This window comes from Mesoplodon bidens (assembly GCF_964165515.1).
Source record: "Mesoplodon bidens genome assembly, chromosome: 11".
Classification (NCBI taxonomy): domain Eukaryota; kingdom Metazoa; phylum Chordata; class Mammalia; order Artiodactyla; family Ziphiidae; genus Mesoplodon; species Mesoplodon bidens.
The window spans coordinates 84,757,888-84,773,009 of record NC_138167.1 but is presented as its reverse complement, the minus strand read 5'-3'; the positions used below and the strand labels follow the sequence as shown (position 1 = coordinate 84,773,009).

Below are 15,122 nucleotides of genomic sequence, written 5' to 3'. Positions count from 1 at the left end.
ACTTGACACAGGCAAAAGCCACAGTGCCCATATCCAACAACTAGAAAATAATCAAATTCGGGATTCAAAGGTGATTTATTGGTATCAAAGTGAGTTTCACAGAAGTCAGGACCAACCCTACACTAAATAAAAGCCACCTTTCCTCGCCTTTCAAAGCAGAGGATCTCAGCTAGATGCTCTTTAGAGAACAATCTGATAATGTGCTCTAAGTAAGCCACACCCAAGTGTGAATGACCCAACAGAATTTCACAATCATGGGAGAATTCTGAGACTCCCAACCACTATCCAACCAACTTCTCCCCAACCGTACTTCTCCGGTACCCTGATAAAAGATTTAAAGTCCCGGGCTTCCCTGGTGGTGCAGTGGTTGAGAATCTGCCTGCCAGTGCAGGGGACACGGGTTCGAGCCCTGGTCTGGGAAGATCCCACATGCCGCGGAGCAACTGGGCCCGTGAGCCACAACTACTGAGCCTGCATGTCTGGAGTCTGTGCTCCGCAACAAGAGAGGCCCGTGCACTGCGATGAAAAATGGCCCCCGCTCGCCGCAACTAGAGAAAGCCCTCGCACAGAAACGAAGACCCAACACAGCCAAAAATAAATAAATAAATAATTTTTTTTTTTTAAAGATTTAAAGTCCAGCAATTCTGCACACGGCTTGGTAATACTTTGAGGCAACAATTTCACATATGTGGGCGTCAAATGAATCTAAAGAAAAAGGTAAGCTACACAAATCAAGATTAAGGAAAGTGATCTTCCTGCCAGAGGATATAAATAACGTTTCTCAGTCTCTCTCACTTCCATTATAAAGCTTTTTCAGTGGATGTGAGAACAATAAGACTCTTGATACTGAGCAAAATGGGCAATATTTCTGTAGTTCACAATCACATTTTTGTTTTCCAACAGAAGTTATATGATTAACTCTGTGATATAAATAAGAGAGACTAACTAGTATGATAATGTAAACACCTACAATTTTATAATTACAAGGTGAATCTTTGGACTTGGAAAGCAACATCTGGGGCTTTAAAAAATACAATCTTCATACAATCTTCTTTTTTTTTTAATGAATGTTAGTGTGTTTCTATACTACCCCTCTCCTCCTGCTCCAGCCATACACTGGCTTTCATTTTACTAAAATCAAATATGTGAATTAAATCATTCTACTACACATGCCAGCTAATGGCAAAATGAAGTAGCTGATATGTACCAAGCAGAAAAAATTATCTTGAGTATTTGTTTTAGTCTGCCATAAACAATAGAGGGACCTGTCAACAATCAGTACAAGGAACACAGTAGATATTCAGTGTACTCACTAATACTCGTAATGTTTAAAATATTAACATACATTGGTCATAATTTACATAAATACATAACCCCAATTGGCTTAATGATTCAACCGAAGAAATAAAGTAGCGGGACTTCCCTGGTGGCGCAGTGGTCAAGAATCCGCCTGCCAATGCAGGGGACACGGGTTCGAGCCCTGGTCCAGGAAGATCCCACATGCCGTGGAGCAACTAAGCCCGTGCACCACAACTACTGAGCCTGCGCTCTAAAGCCCTCGAGCCACAACTACCGAGCCCATGTGCCGCAACCACTGAAGCCCACGCACCTAGAGCCCGTGCTCCTCAGCAAGAGAAGCCACTGCAATGAGAAGCCCGCGCACTGAAACGAAGAGTAGCCCCTGCTAACCGTAACTAGAGAAAGCCCACGCGCAGCAACGAAGACCCAACGCAGCCAAAATAAATAAATTAATTAATTTAATTTATAAAAAAAGAAAAAATAAAGTAGCACTTTGCAGTAAAGAAGTGTATGTGTTCACTCTTAAAATATTAAAATTGCTGTATCTTATGCACTCCTAAAATATTAAAGGGCTTCCCTGGTGGCGCAGTGGTTGAGAGTCCGCCTGCCGATGCAGGGGACGCGGGTTCGTGCCCCGGTCCGGGAAGATCCCACATGCCGCGGAGCGGCTGGGCCCGTGAGCCATGGCCGCTGAGCCTGCGCAGCCGGAGCCTGTGCTCCGCCACGGGAGAGGCCACAGCAGTGGGAGGCCCGCGTCCCACACACAAAAAATAATTAATTAATTAATTTAAAAAAGCTATCATAGCAGATAGGATACAGGCCTTCATATTAGCTATACTGGAAAGCTATTCAAAATTTCAGAATACTGCTACTACTCAGCATTTGTCCTGGGTTGTGTTTTTTTTTTTTTTTTTTTTTTTTTGAGAATTGCTTAAAGCCCAATTTAAAAGCCAAAAAGGAAAGTCAGTTCCAGGATTAAATGATCATGGCTTTGTCTCAACGAGAAGTTTTTAAAAAGGAACTAGAAATAATGGAGGCCCAGGAAAAGTGAGTTGGCCAAGGTCACAAAGTTTCTTAATACTTAAGACAAAAATAAAAGTCAATGCTGTTCCTACCCATTATTCACCAGAATTGGCTCAAGTTTTTCATTCTCCAGCAATCAAAACCAATCTTTTTTTTTTTTTTTTTGGCCGTGCTGTGCAGCTTGTGAGATCTTAATTCCCTGACGAATGATTGAACCCAGGCCAGGTGGTGAAAGTACCCACTGGACTGCCAAAGAATTCCCCAAATCCAATCTTTAACGATAAAAATTTACTGGCTGCTGACAATTTAAAAAATAATAATAATGGTTCACAAGGCTAAAGGATACTTCTTAAACATTAGAAAGCAATGCAGCTTGCAAATGTGATTAGTTTTATGGGAACCAATACAGATTTACCTGCTAAAACTTCTGCTTTGCTTCATTCAGCATTGTAATTTCTTAAAAGTATTTACTTAGAGAAATTTCAGCTAAAAAAATTTTAAAAAGGAATGAAGTACTGATACATACTACAATATGGATGAACTTGAAAACATGCTAAGTGAAAGAAGTCAGACACCAAAAGCTGTATTGTATGAGTCCATTTATATGAAATGTCCAGAATAGGTGAATCCATAGAGAAAGTAGCTGCACGGGTGCCAGGGGCTGAGGGAGTAGGGACAGAGAGGGACTGCTAAAGGGTAGAGGGCTTCTTCTTCGGACGATGAAAAAGTTCTGGAATTAGAAAGCGGTGATAGTTTCACAACTTTGTGAATGTTAAAACCACTAAACTGTACATTTGAAACGGTGAATTTTATACGTGATTTGTATCTCAAAAAAATGAAGCATTTTGGTTTTCCTTTCATATTCAGTAAGATTTTAGCATTTTTTCTATGAAGTAGAGACTGGAATAGCAAAAGAAAGTGAAGGGGAAATCATCTGTACTGCTTGATTATTTTTAGTTTGTAACAGTTTGTATATTGACTTTTTACTAATGACTATATATCCATGAATTACACTTCTAAAGGAAAAAAACTCTTTCAAATTAAAAGACTGCATTTGAAGTGTCTGTGGTCCAAGTGAAGAAGTGCTGACTCATGTTACAGTTTTAGCACTGCTCAAATATCTTCCTAGAGTTTGATATGTCTAACCTGGAATGATATTCTTCTCCCCCCACCCCGCTTTTCTACTTATCTTTCAAAATTCAGCTCAAATGTCACCCCCCTAAAAACCTCTTTCCCTAAACCAAACCTGGAGGGTTTCCCCATCCAGAATGTCACATCTTCGGTGCTCCCACTGATGCTTTTGTTTTCTATATATGAGAAACTACTGGCTTTATGTATGATTTTAGTTCTACCACATTCTACCCAACTTTGCACTGGAGCCAAACATATACTAGGCCATTGTTTCTGCAAGGTGCACACTAAAATCATCTGGAGATCTTAAGACAAAACGTAACCAAAAAAACATTCTGGGGCTGGCAACTGTTAAATTTATAAACACCCAGATAATTCTGATGCACTACCATAAACTAACTGCTCAGATTATAGACCAGTATTCACAGAAAATATCTTCTACTTCCTACCACTCAAGACATCGGCAGCCCGCCCAATTAAACTAAGGGAAGATTCTGATAAGAAATAGGCAAGGTTTGGCCAAGTGTTCACTGACCTCTAATCACAGTCAGTGGCAGGAACCTGAACGGGAGATTGCAGCACTTTTAGTTTAAGTTAACCCTTATCTGAACCACAACAATAAAGACAGGGTAGACAGAGTACTTCATTCAGGGGGAAAAAAAAATTTACTTAATGGGAATAGCTCCTTTACAGCTAAAGGTAAGAAACTTCAAGCTTTATAGCTGTAAATCACTGTGCCTCCAACTGTGAAAAGAAATGACTTTTTTAAAAAAGCCAAAGCAAGAACTGCAGTGCAAATGTAGGGGGAATTTTACTGGAAAGCACTTTTCCTTATTCTCTCTAAATACAAGTGAGGAAATTAAGTAGGTACAAATACCCTCCGCTTAGTGGAAAACACAAAATTCAAATTAACATATAAACAAGTGTAAGATAATTCTATCTTTAGGCTTACTGAATGAAAAACATCTTGTTTAAAACTCACATTAGAGTGGTTATGGTCTGATGCAGTGATACCTCAAATGTATTTTCCACCTGCTCTTTAGTTCCTTCTCACTGGAATCCCGAACTTCCCCAAATCCAGGGACCCAGGAGAGCAGGAGAGGAATATGCCACCCCAGAGAGGCAGTCCATCTTAAGGTAAACTATATTACTAAACAGGATTCATGCAAAAGCCTGTAATTAAACTACAATAAGACACTATCCACCACACATAATGGATCTCTGGAATATATAATGCAGTCACGCTCTCTTTCTCTTCCTCTCTCCCTCTCCCTCTCCTTCCAGCTTTCATATCTACTATTCGCTGCGTCCACTCTCCCCCCCTGCTCTTCAAGTTTAAAAACACTCAACAGATATTGACACCTTTCCTCAGACTATGGTAAATCCCAGATATTCCTTCTTTTATAACACACCTCACTGTATTTTCTTGTTTCACAGCTCCATTTTTCACCAGACAGGGATGCCTATCTTTTTTACTGGCTTAGTGAATACATACTATGCATTCAATAAATGTCCATTTAATTGAACTGAAACATGTTTTATGAATGGATAATAAAAAGGCAAACAAATCGCAATGTTATCGAAGATTGAAATTTGGCCTTGGGCTCTTACTAGCTTACTAAAGCCACTTTTGCCCCTGCTCCACAATAAGGGGGTAAAGGGGATGGTAATCCCAATGGTCCTTAAAGGTCACTAAAAACACAGTGACTTTACAGCAATAACATTTTCCTTAGTATAAACTATAAAGAAATCTTAGAAAGCTCTAAAGAAATAAAAAGCACCCATAGTCTCAAGACACAGAGATAACATTTGTTAGATTTCTTTCTAGTATTTTCTCCACTACAGTGCCTTCAGTCACTGGATTGTAAAGACTTTAAAAATAAAAACTGATTTGCCCACCACAGACCAAACCTGACAGTGACATATTGTGATGGCATTGAAAACTAAAGGAGTTTGAAAATATGAAGAGGAAAGAGCCAATTAAAAAAAAAAAAAGCAAAATATGTCAACATTAGATTCTGAAACCAATGCCTAGAAGTACTTCAAATTATAGCCTAATCCTAATTATTCCGAAACATCTGAGTTACAGGCCAACTCAGAACTATAAAAATTTCTATGCCTAAGTATCCCTAGGGGATTTTAGAATAGCTACATCCAGGATTTTAACAAACACACAATGCCCTGAATAGTGTGGTGTAGCTCTTGGAAAAATGGATAATAAAGAATGCTTTCTGTTGATTCTCTGAGGGCTCTTAACCAGTTACCTACCCATTTCTTCTGATCACACATTAATGGTTTCTGTCACCAGAGATGCCAGGGCCACAGATCTCACTCTCAGACTATGGTGATCCCACATCCTATTTAATCTACAAATTGAAGATGACTACTTAATATTTAAAATAAAAAAACTTGGGAAGCATTTTTAAAAGTTGCTAAGATTTTAGCTGAAGTTAACTGATTCCCTATTATTCATCTCCTAATTTGTACATCCATGCTGATGTCCTTCATACATTACATTTCTTCCATATAGGAAAAAAAAAGAATTCTTATTTCCTGAGGTAACATTGCTACATATATTATGCCTTTCAGATCTATTTCGTTTTTAGAAAGTAAAATTATATAATATAGTAATTAGACACCCACATCAGAACTGTGATGACTACAACCATAATGTCCAAAGCTCCTGCTGCATGCCATCCTCATTTCCTTGGTTCTGCTATTTATTTCTACAGTGCTTATGCATCAGTGTTCATGATAGCACATTCAAATGTATGTTCAGAATCCACACTACTTGAATCCAAGGTGCGTAAGTTATTTTCTTCTTAAATCCATTTACACACAGGTAAACCAAAACACTAGATACAGCATAGGGAAAAAAGCAAAGATACTGACTTGCAGGCCAGGAATCTTAGTCATCCAATTTCTTTGGCCTACAGTCTCCTCATCAGAGAAGGAAAAGGAGAGTGTTCTCTACTGTATATGGCTGTAAGTCATCACAAGTGTGGGAAAAAACTCAATTTCTACAAAGCAAATGCATAATATTTCTGATATCATTATTTAGCATGCTGGATACTCAGGAAGTACTTAAGAATTGGACAAATTTCAATTTCTATTGTGTGAGAGCTGATCAATCTGAAGAAAGTGCTTGACAAAGAAGTGCTTAAAAAACAACACTCGACTCGATTTTTAACCTACTTTCAGTTATGCCTACATTCCATAATCAAAACATTAGGTAGTATATTAAACAATATCCATATAGCCTGAAAGTTTAATCACTACCAAAAGTAGTTCAGGGATTCTTAACCTGGAATCCGTGGAGACCAAGGGGATTCACAAATATGCTTGTCAAGAATCTGAATCCCCAGAAGTCATATGCAAATATGGTTTACTGTACTAGGAAGAAGGTCAGAAAATTATTAAATTGGGACAACAACCAAAAGAGCTAAAAACTACACTGTTTCTACTCAGGTTTTTACTATATGAGTTTATCTGCTTCCTAAGAATGTTTTAATTAAGATTTATAACAGAGGGCTTCCCTGGTGGCGCAGTGGTTGAGAGTCCGCCTGCCAATGCAGGGGACGCGGGTTCGTGCCCCGGTCCGGGAGGATCCCACATGCCGTGGAGCGGCTGGGTCCGTGGGCCATGGTCGCTGAGCCTGCGCGTCCGGAGCCTGTGCTCCGCAACGGGAGAGACCACAACAGTGAGAGGCCCACGTACCGTAAAAAAAAAAAAAAAAAAAAAGATTTATAACAAGTCCATCTTCATCATGGTAAGTTTTCATGAGGGAAAAAACATTATGAGCCAAAGATTCTCGGGGCTTAAAAAAAGGGTCAGTTTTCTGAATTGCTTTTCTTACTTATGTACTAAAATACATATCAAATGAGTGGCTTTTAAATGGTGATAAGAGGGACTTCCCTGGTGGTACAGTGGTTAATAATCCTCCTGCCGGGCTTCCCTGGTGGCGCAGTGGTTGAGAATCTGCCTGCCAATGCAGGGGACACGGGTTCGAGCCCTGGTCTGGGAAGATCCCACATGCCGCAGAGCAACTGGGCCTGTGAGCCACAACTACTGAGCCTGCGCGTCTGGAGCTTGTGCTCCGCAACGAGAGAGGCCGCAGGAGTGAGAGGCCCGCGCACCGCGATGAAGAGTGGTCCCCGCTTGCCGCAACTAGGGGAAGCCCTCGCACAGAAACAAAGACCCAACACAGCAAAAATTAATTAATTAATTAATAAACTCCTACCCCCAACATCTTAAAAAAAAAAAAAAAGAATCCTCCTGCCAACGCAGGTAACACGGGTTCAAGCCCTGGTCCAGGAAGATCCCACATGCCGCGGAGCAATTAAGCCCATGCACCACAACTACTGAAGCCCACACGCCTATAGCCTGTGCTCTGCAACAAGAGAAGCCACCACAATGAGAAGCCTGCGCACCGCAACAAAGAGTAGCCCCCGCTCACCACTAGAGAGAGCCTGAGTGCAGCAACAAAGACCCAACGCAGCCAAAGATAAATAAATAAAATAAATTTATTATAAATAAACTATAATTTTAAAAATATGTATTTTTAAAAATAAAAATTATTAAAGTAAAAAACAGAACTCAAGACTCGGTCAGCTCATTACAGGTTTTCAAGAGTTTGAAACTAAACCTCACCAAACAGAAAATAAATTGTAGGGAAGACTGGCGAAATTCTAATTTCAGAAGGTTGGTTTGCTAGGTTTTAATCAAATAAGTCAACTGCTTGAGTAAGTTAACTGTTTCCTAAGCCTATATTTTATTGACTTCATGATTAATTTTGAGAAGAAAATTAAAGGAATGTCATTTTGTCAGTGTAACATGTAAAGCTGAAATAAATCTGTTTTTGACCAAGCCACAACTACAGATTTCATTTATTTGTTCGCAAAATACTCCGGTTCTTTATGACAGATAGATTAAGGAGGATCTCTTATTTTAGGTGGCTTTCAACTTATGTGACTTTAAGCTATAATTGCTCTGTCACTTTTAGAAACTAAAAGAGGTTTTGCCCAGGAAAAAAGAGGAAAAAAAATCCTATAATTCTAGCTAAACACGTAACTGCCAAGATTCAGTATAACTCATACATGTGCAAAATATCACTATATATAAAACCATTCATTACAGCACTGTTTGTATAGCAAAATATGGGGAACAATCTAATAGTTATCAATATGCAATTAGTTAAATTAAGGCCTAACCACAAGGTTCCACAAAACAGCTCTTTAGAAAATGAGTCACCTCGAAGACATAGGTGGGGGCAAGGGGAGGAATCAAGTACAGCATTTACTTGGGGAGGAGGGGGATAGGCCTGACATATATGCACTAAGTCTCTCTGGTCTTTGGGGAATAATATACAATAAAAGTTGTGGCTGTCTGGGGAGGGAAACTGGAATGCTGAAGGACAGATGAGTCTTAATTTTCCTCTATGTACCCTTTAGAACCTTTCAAAGGTGCTCTATGTATTTCCTAGTCAACAAAATAAAAGATTGATTTGTTTTGTTTGTAATGAATTTATGGGTAGAATTAGAAACTTTTAGCTCAGGCACAGATTCAGATAGAATCTACTGAGCAGTAACAATGTCAAATTATATAGAATAACTCTCCTGAAACTTTCTTTCAAAGAGACTGAAGCTCATTCATTCATTCAATCAGTATTTCAGGGCCGAGACATTAGATTTGCAGATTATGTGTTCTAGGCATTTGAGCAATGCCCAAGTCATCCAAGAATTCCTGCTTTCATGGAGCTTTAGTGGGAGTAGAGATAAACAGTAAATAATATAACTTTGAGTAATGATATGTGCTATACAGAAGAGACGAAATAGGGGCTAAAGAGCAACCATGGGGGAGGAGGGAGGACTGTGTTTTAGGACAGTTAAGGTAAACCTCTCTGAGAATATGACATGTGAGCCAAGAACTGAACATTATGACAAAGCAAGCAACGCAATAAACAGGAGGAAAGCCCTGTGACTGGAACATGCATAGCCTCTTATTGTTCAGGGTACAGCAGAGCAACAGTGTGGCTGCAATGGAGCGACCCAAGGGGAGAAGTGTGGGAGATGATCTCAGAGGTAGGCAGATCCCAGATGGATGGAGGGCCTTGTAGCTAGGAGGGAAAAAAGTCAAGATTTTCAGTGTGCTGCAGAACCTCTGTGGAGTTCTGAGCAGGGAAGTAACAAGATCTATGTTTTTAAAAGTAACACTAGCTGCTGTTTAAAAGGAGATCAATACAGTATGCCAGGTAACAAATGATGGAACTGAACAGTGGTTTCAGAGAGATAGGGAAATGTGTCTGATTCAGGATATAATTTGAAAAATAGAGCCCAAAGAATTTGCTACTCGATTAGAAATGGGAATCTGAGTGGGATAGCAACTGGGTGAATAGTAATTCAAAAAATCATCTTTATATGTATGATTACAGTTGTTAAGGTACTTTGACATATATTACGTCATTTCATAATAACAAGAGGCAGGGGAAGGTCACACTGGGTCAAGATCCAAGTTCTGCCTCCTGCCAGTTTTAAGACCCTAGGAAAGTCCTTTGAATGGGTTTCTAGCCTATATAATGTATTGTCTACTTCACAAGACTTCTGCAGGTACCAAGTGGTTGAAGAATTTTGCAAATGTAAATAATGCCCATTTTGAGGTAGAAAGCATCACACTGTCCAATGAGAGATGGTACATGCCCATCATTCAGAACAGTAGTGCTACCCCATTATATTCCACTGCCACCACTATTATATTCCACACAGAACCTTGTACTGTAGTTGACAGAGAAGAGACAAGCTTTTTTTTAATTCTGATAAAAAAATAAACATTTTCACAGATTATGGAAAAGCCTATATAATATAAGCATGGGCACTAGGAAAAAATGCTATAAATGGCATTAAAGTAAAACCACCGAACTCTTACAAGATAATACCCAAATCAAGGGACCTTTCATTAGAGAGATGTTATCAACAAGACAGTAAAATTAAGAGTTATCACTGTCTTGTTTTAAATAGCAAAATGCAAAAGCCTGATGTAAACTAAATTATTCTGTGCCAAATGAACTGAATTATGAGGACTTCAACTTATAGCTTCAGGTCATATCTGTAAGTTTATATACAAGGTCCCACAGAATTTATTTTTCCATCTAAGACTTTCATATTATTGCAGAATATCTCCAGCATCAAGCAAAAATGGAAAAATATATGTAAAGTCTTTAATTCATTATGTATTTTGGAGAATTATCTTGAATGTCAATGTGTACTAGGTACTTAGTCGATAACCTGAATAACAGTAAATAAAAATCCAAGGATATCTGATGTATAGCTCTATCTTCCACCCCTCATTTTCAAGTGGGGCCTCAATAAACATGACCACTGGGGCCATGTGATCGTATTACAACCACATTGTTAAGTACCCTCCAACACACAGCCATTAAACTGCCTTGGACGCAGTAGCAGACAAATCTTTAACACAACAAATGAAGGTTTTGTTTTACACAACACTATGAAGGTTCACATCATTAGACTCCAGCGCACAATGACAATCTGTTCTACTTCTCTCCTTGCTAAAACTTGCTACTTTACAAAACACGTCTGATTTCTCTAAATTAAGCACCTTTAGGTCAGAGACACCCCCATCTCAGATATATTTCATTGCAATCGCACTACACAATACACCATCCTTCAATCACTTCGCATGCATCTCCCCCAAAACTTTAAGGGCAAACTAGATTAAATACACGTTCAGAGTTACAGCAAACAAAATGATGCTGCAATTCAGACACTTTAACTCGCATACTGAGCAACACAGAGGTTCAACTAATTTCCTTCACTAAAACTGACAAAAAAGCCCTAAAGGTTTTGTCTTCGTGGACTGCAAGAAACATTTCACGTCTGAGGACTTGATATTTATGTAAAGAGTTTACAAAACCAAGATGAATTTTTCGTGGTTCCACTGGTACTTGTCCATATTCATGAAGAGCTGAAAAATGGTATTGATAATTTAAAGCGCACAAAATCGAGAGGCAAAAGGTTTCACAAGGTCCCCCGTACCTGTACTGCACCCCCTCCCCCAATCCCCGCTCGGTCTCGTGTTAGAACTATTTCCTCTAAACAGAAACAGTCCTAAAAGAGTTTGCCAACTAGAGTAAACTTACTTCGCGGAGATAACGAACGGAAACGCATTTTAAAAAGAGGAGGAGATCGCGGAAGCGAGGGCGGCGGGGCACGGAGCCCCCACGTCCCCCGAACCCCTGCAGCAAGGGCTGAGCATGTGCCGGCGGCTGCAGGACGCGCGGCGCTCCCGGAGCCGCCTCCCGTGGCACAGGGCCCCGCCCGGCCTCACCCTCCCGGTTCATTCATTCTGAACCTGCAGCTGCCGCACCCCTGCGCTCCCGCCCGGGCCGAGACACGGATCCGAGGCCGAGGGGCCGTGTCGGGCCACAACCCCCGCCTAGAGTCCGGGCCCCGCCGCGATTCCCGCGCGCCCGCGGCCTCCGCTCGGGGGTGGTCTGAGAGGCCGCGGAGGCCCGCTCCCAAGACCAGAGCCCCGCAAGCCCGCGGCCCCACCCTCCGTCAGGGCGCGGGCCAGGCCTTCCCCGCTCGCGGGCCGACCGCCTGGGAGCCCCCAATCCCCGCTGCCGGGCTGCCCCACTGCGGCCGGAAGTCTCCCCGGCGCCCCCTCCCCAGCGCCCGACTTCCCTCGCCGCCGCGGCCAGACCCTCTCCGCGCTGCCGCGGGCCTCCCAGCGCGGGCCGCGGGCCGGAGGAAACGAGGGGCCGCTCCGCCCGGTCCGCCGAGAGGGCAAGAGCAGAGCGGGTAGCCGGAGGCGGGCCCGGGCTGTTACCTTGATAATCCTGCGGGGCAGCCCGGCCATCTTGTCAGATCCCGAGTTCGGCCTCTGGTCTCGTCTCCGGCTCCGCTCGCCTCACGCACGAGTGGAAGTCCCGGGCTCCACTTCCGGGGAACGTTGCCGCGCCCGCCGCCGCCGCGCCGAGGCCCCCCGGGAAATGTAGTCCCTGCTAGGGCGCGGGCGGGCTTCCCTCGATCCTGGCCCCCTCCCCCGCGCTCCCCGCCCCAGCCGCGGCCTGGGGGTGGCGGAAGTGACGCGCCGCGGCGGGGCAGGGACTTGGGAGAGGCGGCGCGGAACGGCGCGGAGCAGCGCAGATCCCCGTCGCTAGTGGCCGGTCCTGCTGCGCGCTGGTGGGACTGAGTGGTCTGCGACCAGCAGGCCTCTTATCCGCGGCCACGCCCGCGCCAATGGGCGACGAAACAGAGGCCCGGCCGCAGACGTAGCCCATTCATTCATTCGTTCGTTCGTTCGTTCATTCAACGCTACTGCAGGGCGCGCGGTCGGGGCTGGCGCTGGCCGAACGACTGAGGTCAAGTTGATCCGCGAGCTCCTTCCTCACAAGTAGGGGAAGACCAAAAGTCAGTAGCAAAGCTCCCAACTGTGGGTCTCGAAAGTTATCTAGGAAAAGCCTAGCCAGAATTTTGAGGTTTAAATTTCGCATAAATCGGGTGTCTTTGACACACCCCTTAGACCCGGGAAAGCTTAAAGGGTTTGGAGAGAGTTGGGGGCGGGGAAGAAGAATGGCCTCTGAACGCCTGGCCCTCGTGGTTGACTCGCGGATTGGAGAGCTGGAGGAATGACCCAGGAGAGGATTAGAGATCCCAGTGTAATCCCTAAAAGAGGGATTACCTTTAGAGTGCGGGGCCCTAAAGGAGGATTAGAGTGAGGGTGCCCGGAAATGGGATTGTTGGGGAAGCATTTCCTAACATCCTGATGATTGATTGCTTGCTCTGTAATGGGCTTTTTGCGAGAATTATTTTACTTTATCGTCAGAGCAAAGTGCTTCCTCCACTTTACAAATGAGGCTCGGAGACATTCACTTTTTCCAAGGTTATGAGGGAAATGGAGCTGTTTGCTTCCCACGCAGGTCTGCCAAAACGTGGACCCCTTAACTCCTTAGCCACCGTGTTTCCTAGCACAGTAGCACAGACAGTAGTTGGTGAATAAAGATGTGCCAGATGCTGTGTTAGTGGATGAGAATACAAAGAGGCTGACCCTAGGGGATTCCCTGGCGGTCAAGTGGTTAGGTCTCGGGGCTTTGATTGCTGCGGCCGGGTCCAGTCGCTGGTCGGGGCATTAAGATCCCGCAGTCCGCGCCAGGTGGCCAAAACTCAAAACAAAAAAGAGGCTGACCCTGCCTTCCAGGAACTTAGAGTCCAGCGGAGAAGAGAGACTAGTGAACAATAATTACAATCCAGTGTGTTAAGGGCCATAATAGAGAGTCCTCCAAGGTGCTATTTGAGCACGAGAGGCATTAATTGCTTGAGAAGTCAGAGAAGGCTTCTCAAATGAGAAGTGGCATCCTAAAGGATGAGTAAGAATCTAACTGACCTGGTGGGGAGAGCATGCCAGGCCTAGAAAAAAGACTGTGAAATGGCATTGAGCTATAAGAGAAAAAAAAAAGTGCATTAAAGAAATGGAGAATATGAATGCAAGAAACCTAGTAAGAGTAATAAGAGAAAACATTATCATTAGCACGATGCTAAATGATTACATGGATTATCTCATTTAATGATAAAGTATATAAGGTATGCTTTCTTATTACTGTTGCTTTTTAGATGAGAAACCAAGCCTCAGAGGTAATAATGAGAACTTCAAATAACCAAAAGTCTGAAATGAGTGGTTCTGTATTTAGAAGAATCTGGGAAAGTAAATGACATTGGAGAAAGATACTTCCAGAATATTTTAGAGAGGGTCCAGAACCCACCCTGATAGGAAGAAAGGCAGAGTGAATATGGGGTTAGAAGGGTACTAGTCCAGTTAGCTCTTGCATAACAATTCAGCTCCAATTTAGTGCTTAAAAGAACAATAATCATTTGTTTAGCTCTTGAATCTGCAGTTTAGGCAGGGCTTGGCAGGAAAGGCACATCGCTGCTCCATGCTGTGTCAGCCTGGGCAGCTTGACTGCGACCAGAACCACTTCTAGGATGGCTCATATAGCAGGCAAGTTGGTACAGACTGTTAGTTCCTCTCCAAGTGGGCCTCTCCCTGGAGCAACTTGGGCTTCCTCACTGCATGGTGGCTGGGTTCCAAGAACGAGTGTTCTAGCAGGCAAAAGTGGAAGCTGAGTCACCTTTTTCGACCCAACCTTGGAAGTCACGTAGCATCACTCCCACCATAACCTATTGGTTGACTCTTCACAAAAGCCCACCCAGTTTGAAAAGTAGGGGACATGGACCCCCTCTCTTGAAAGAAGAGCCCAAGATTCTGGAAACTAGCTGGGTATGTGTGATACAAGATACGGTTGTGACCAACTTCGAAAAACACAAGCTGCCACAGGTGTATTTATCACAGTATGCTTACAAGCCACCATGCTTACAATCACCTGCAATGCTGGTTAAAATAAGCATTCCTGGAGCCCTTCCCAGAGATTCTAATTTTCTAGTTCATTGCTGAGGCCTGGGACTCTGCATGTAAACATCACGGGTAATTTTGATAGATCCTAAAATTTGAGAACAAAAGATTTTGAATAAACAACAAAAATTGTTGCTGTGTGCCTTCTTTTGGCTATTCTCTATTGGAATAGATAGTGAATATCCTGCAGATTAAGAGTGAGGACCCCGAAGCCCTGCCTAGATTTGAAAACTTAGAATTTGCTT

The 15,122-nt window shown here is 42.8% G+C and overlaps 1 protein-coding gene across 1 annotated transcript in view; it reads right to left on the bottom strand.

The window, feature by feature from the left end:
- Positions 1–12,574, bottom strand: part of UBE2N (ubiquitin conjugating enzyme E2 N) — a 42,036-nt gene extending 29,462 nt beyond the window's left edge. The window contains exon 1 of the mRNA XM_081247865.1: positions 12,298–12,574. Within this exon, the coding sequence (XP_081103991.1) occupies positions 12,298–12,327 (30 nt within the window). The 5' untranslated portion in view covers positions 12,328–12,574. The remainder of the gene's footprint in view (positions 1–12,297) is intronic.
- Between the last annotated feature and the right edge of the window lie 2,548 nt (positions 12,575–15,122).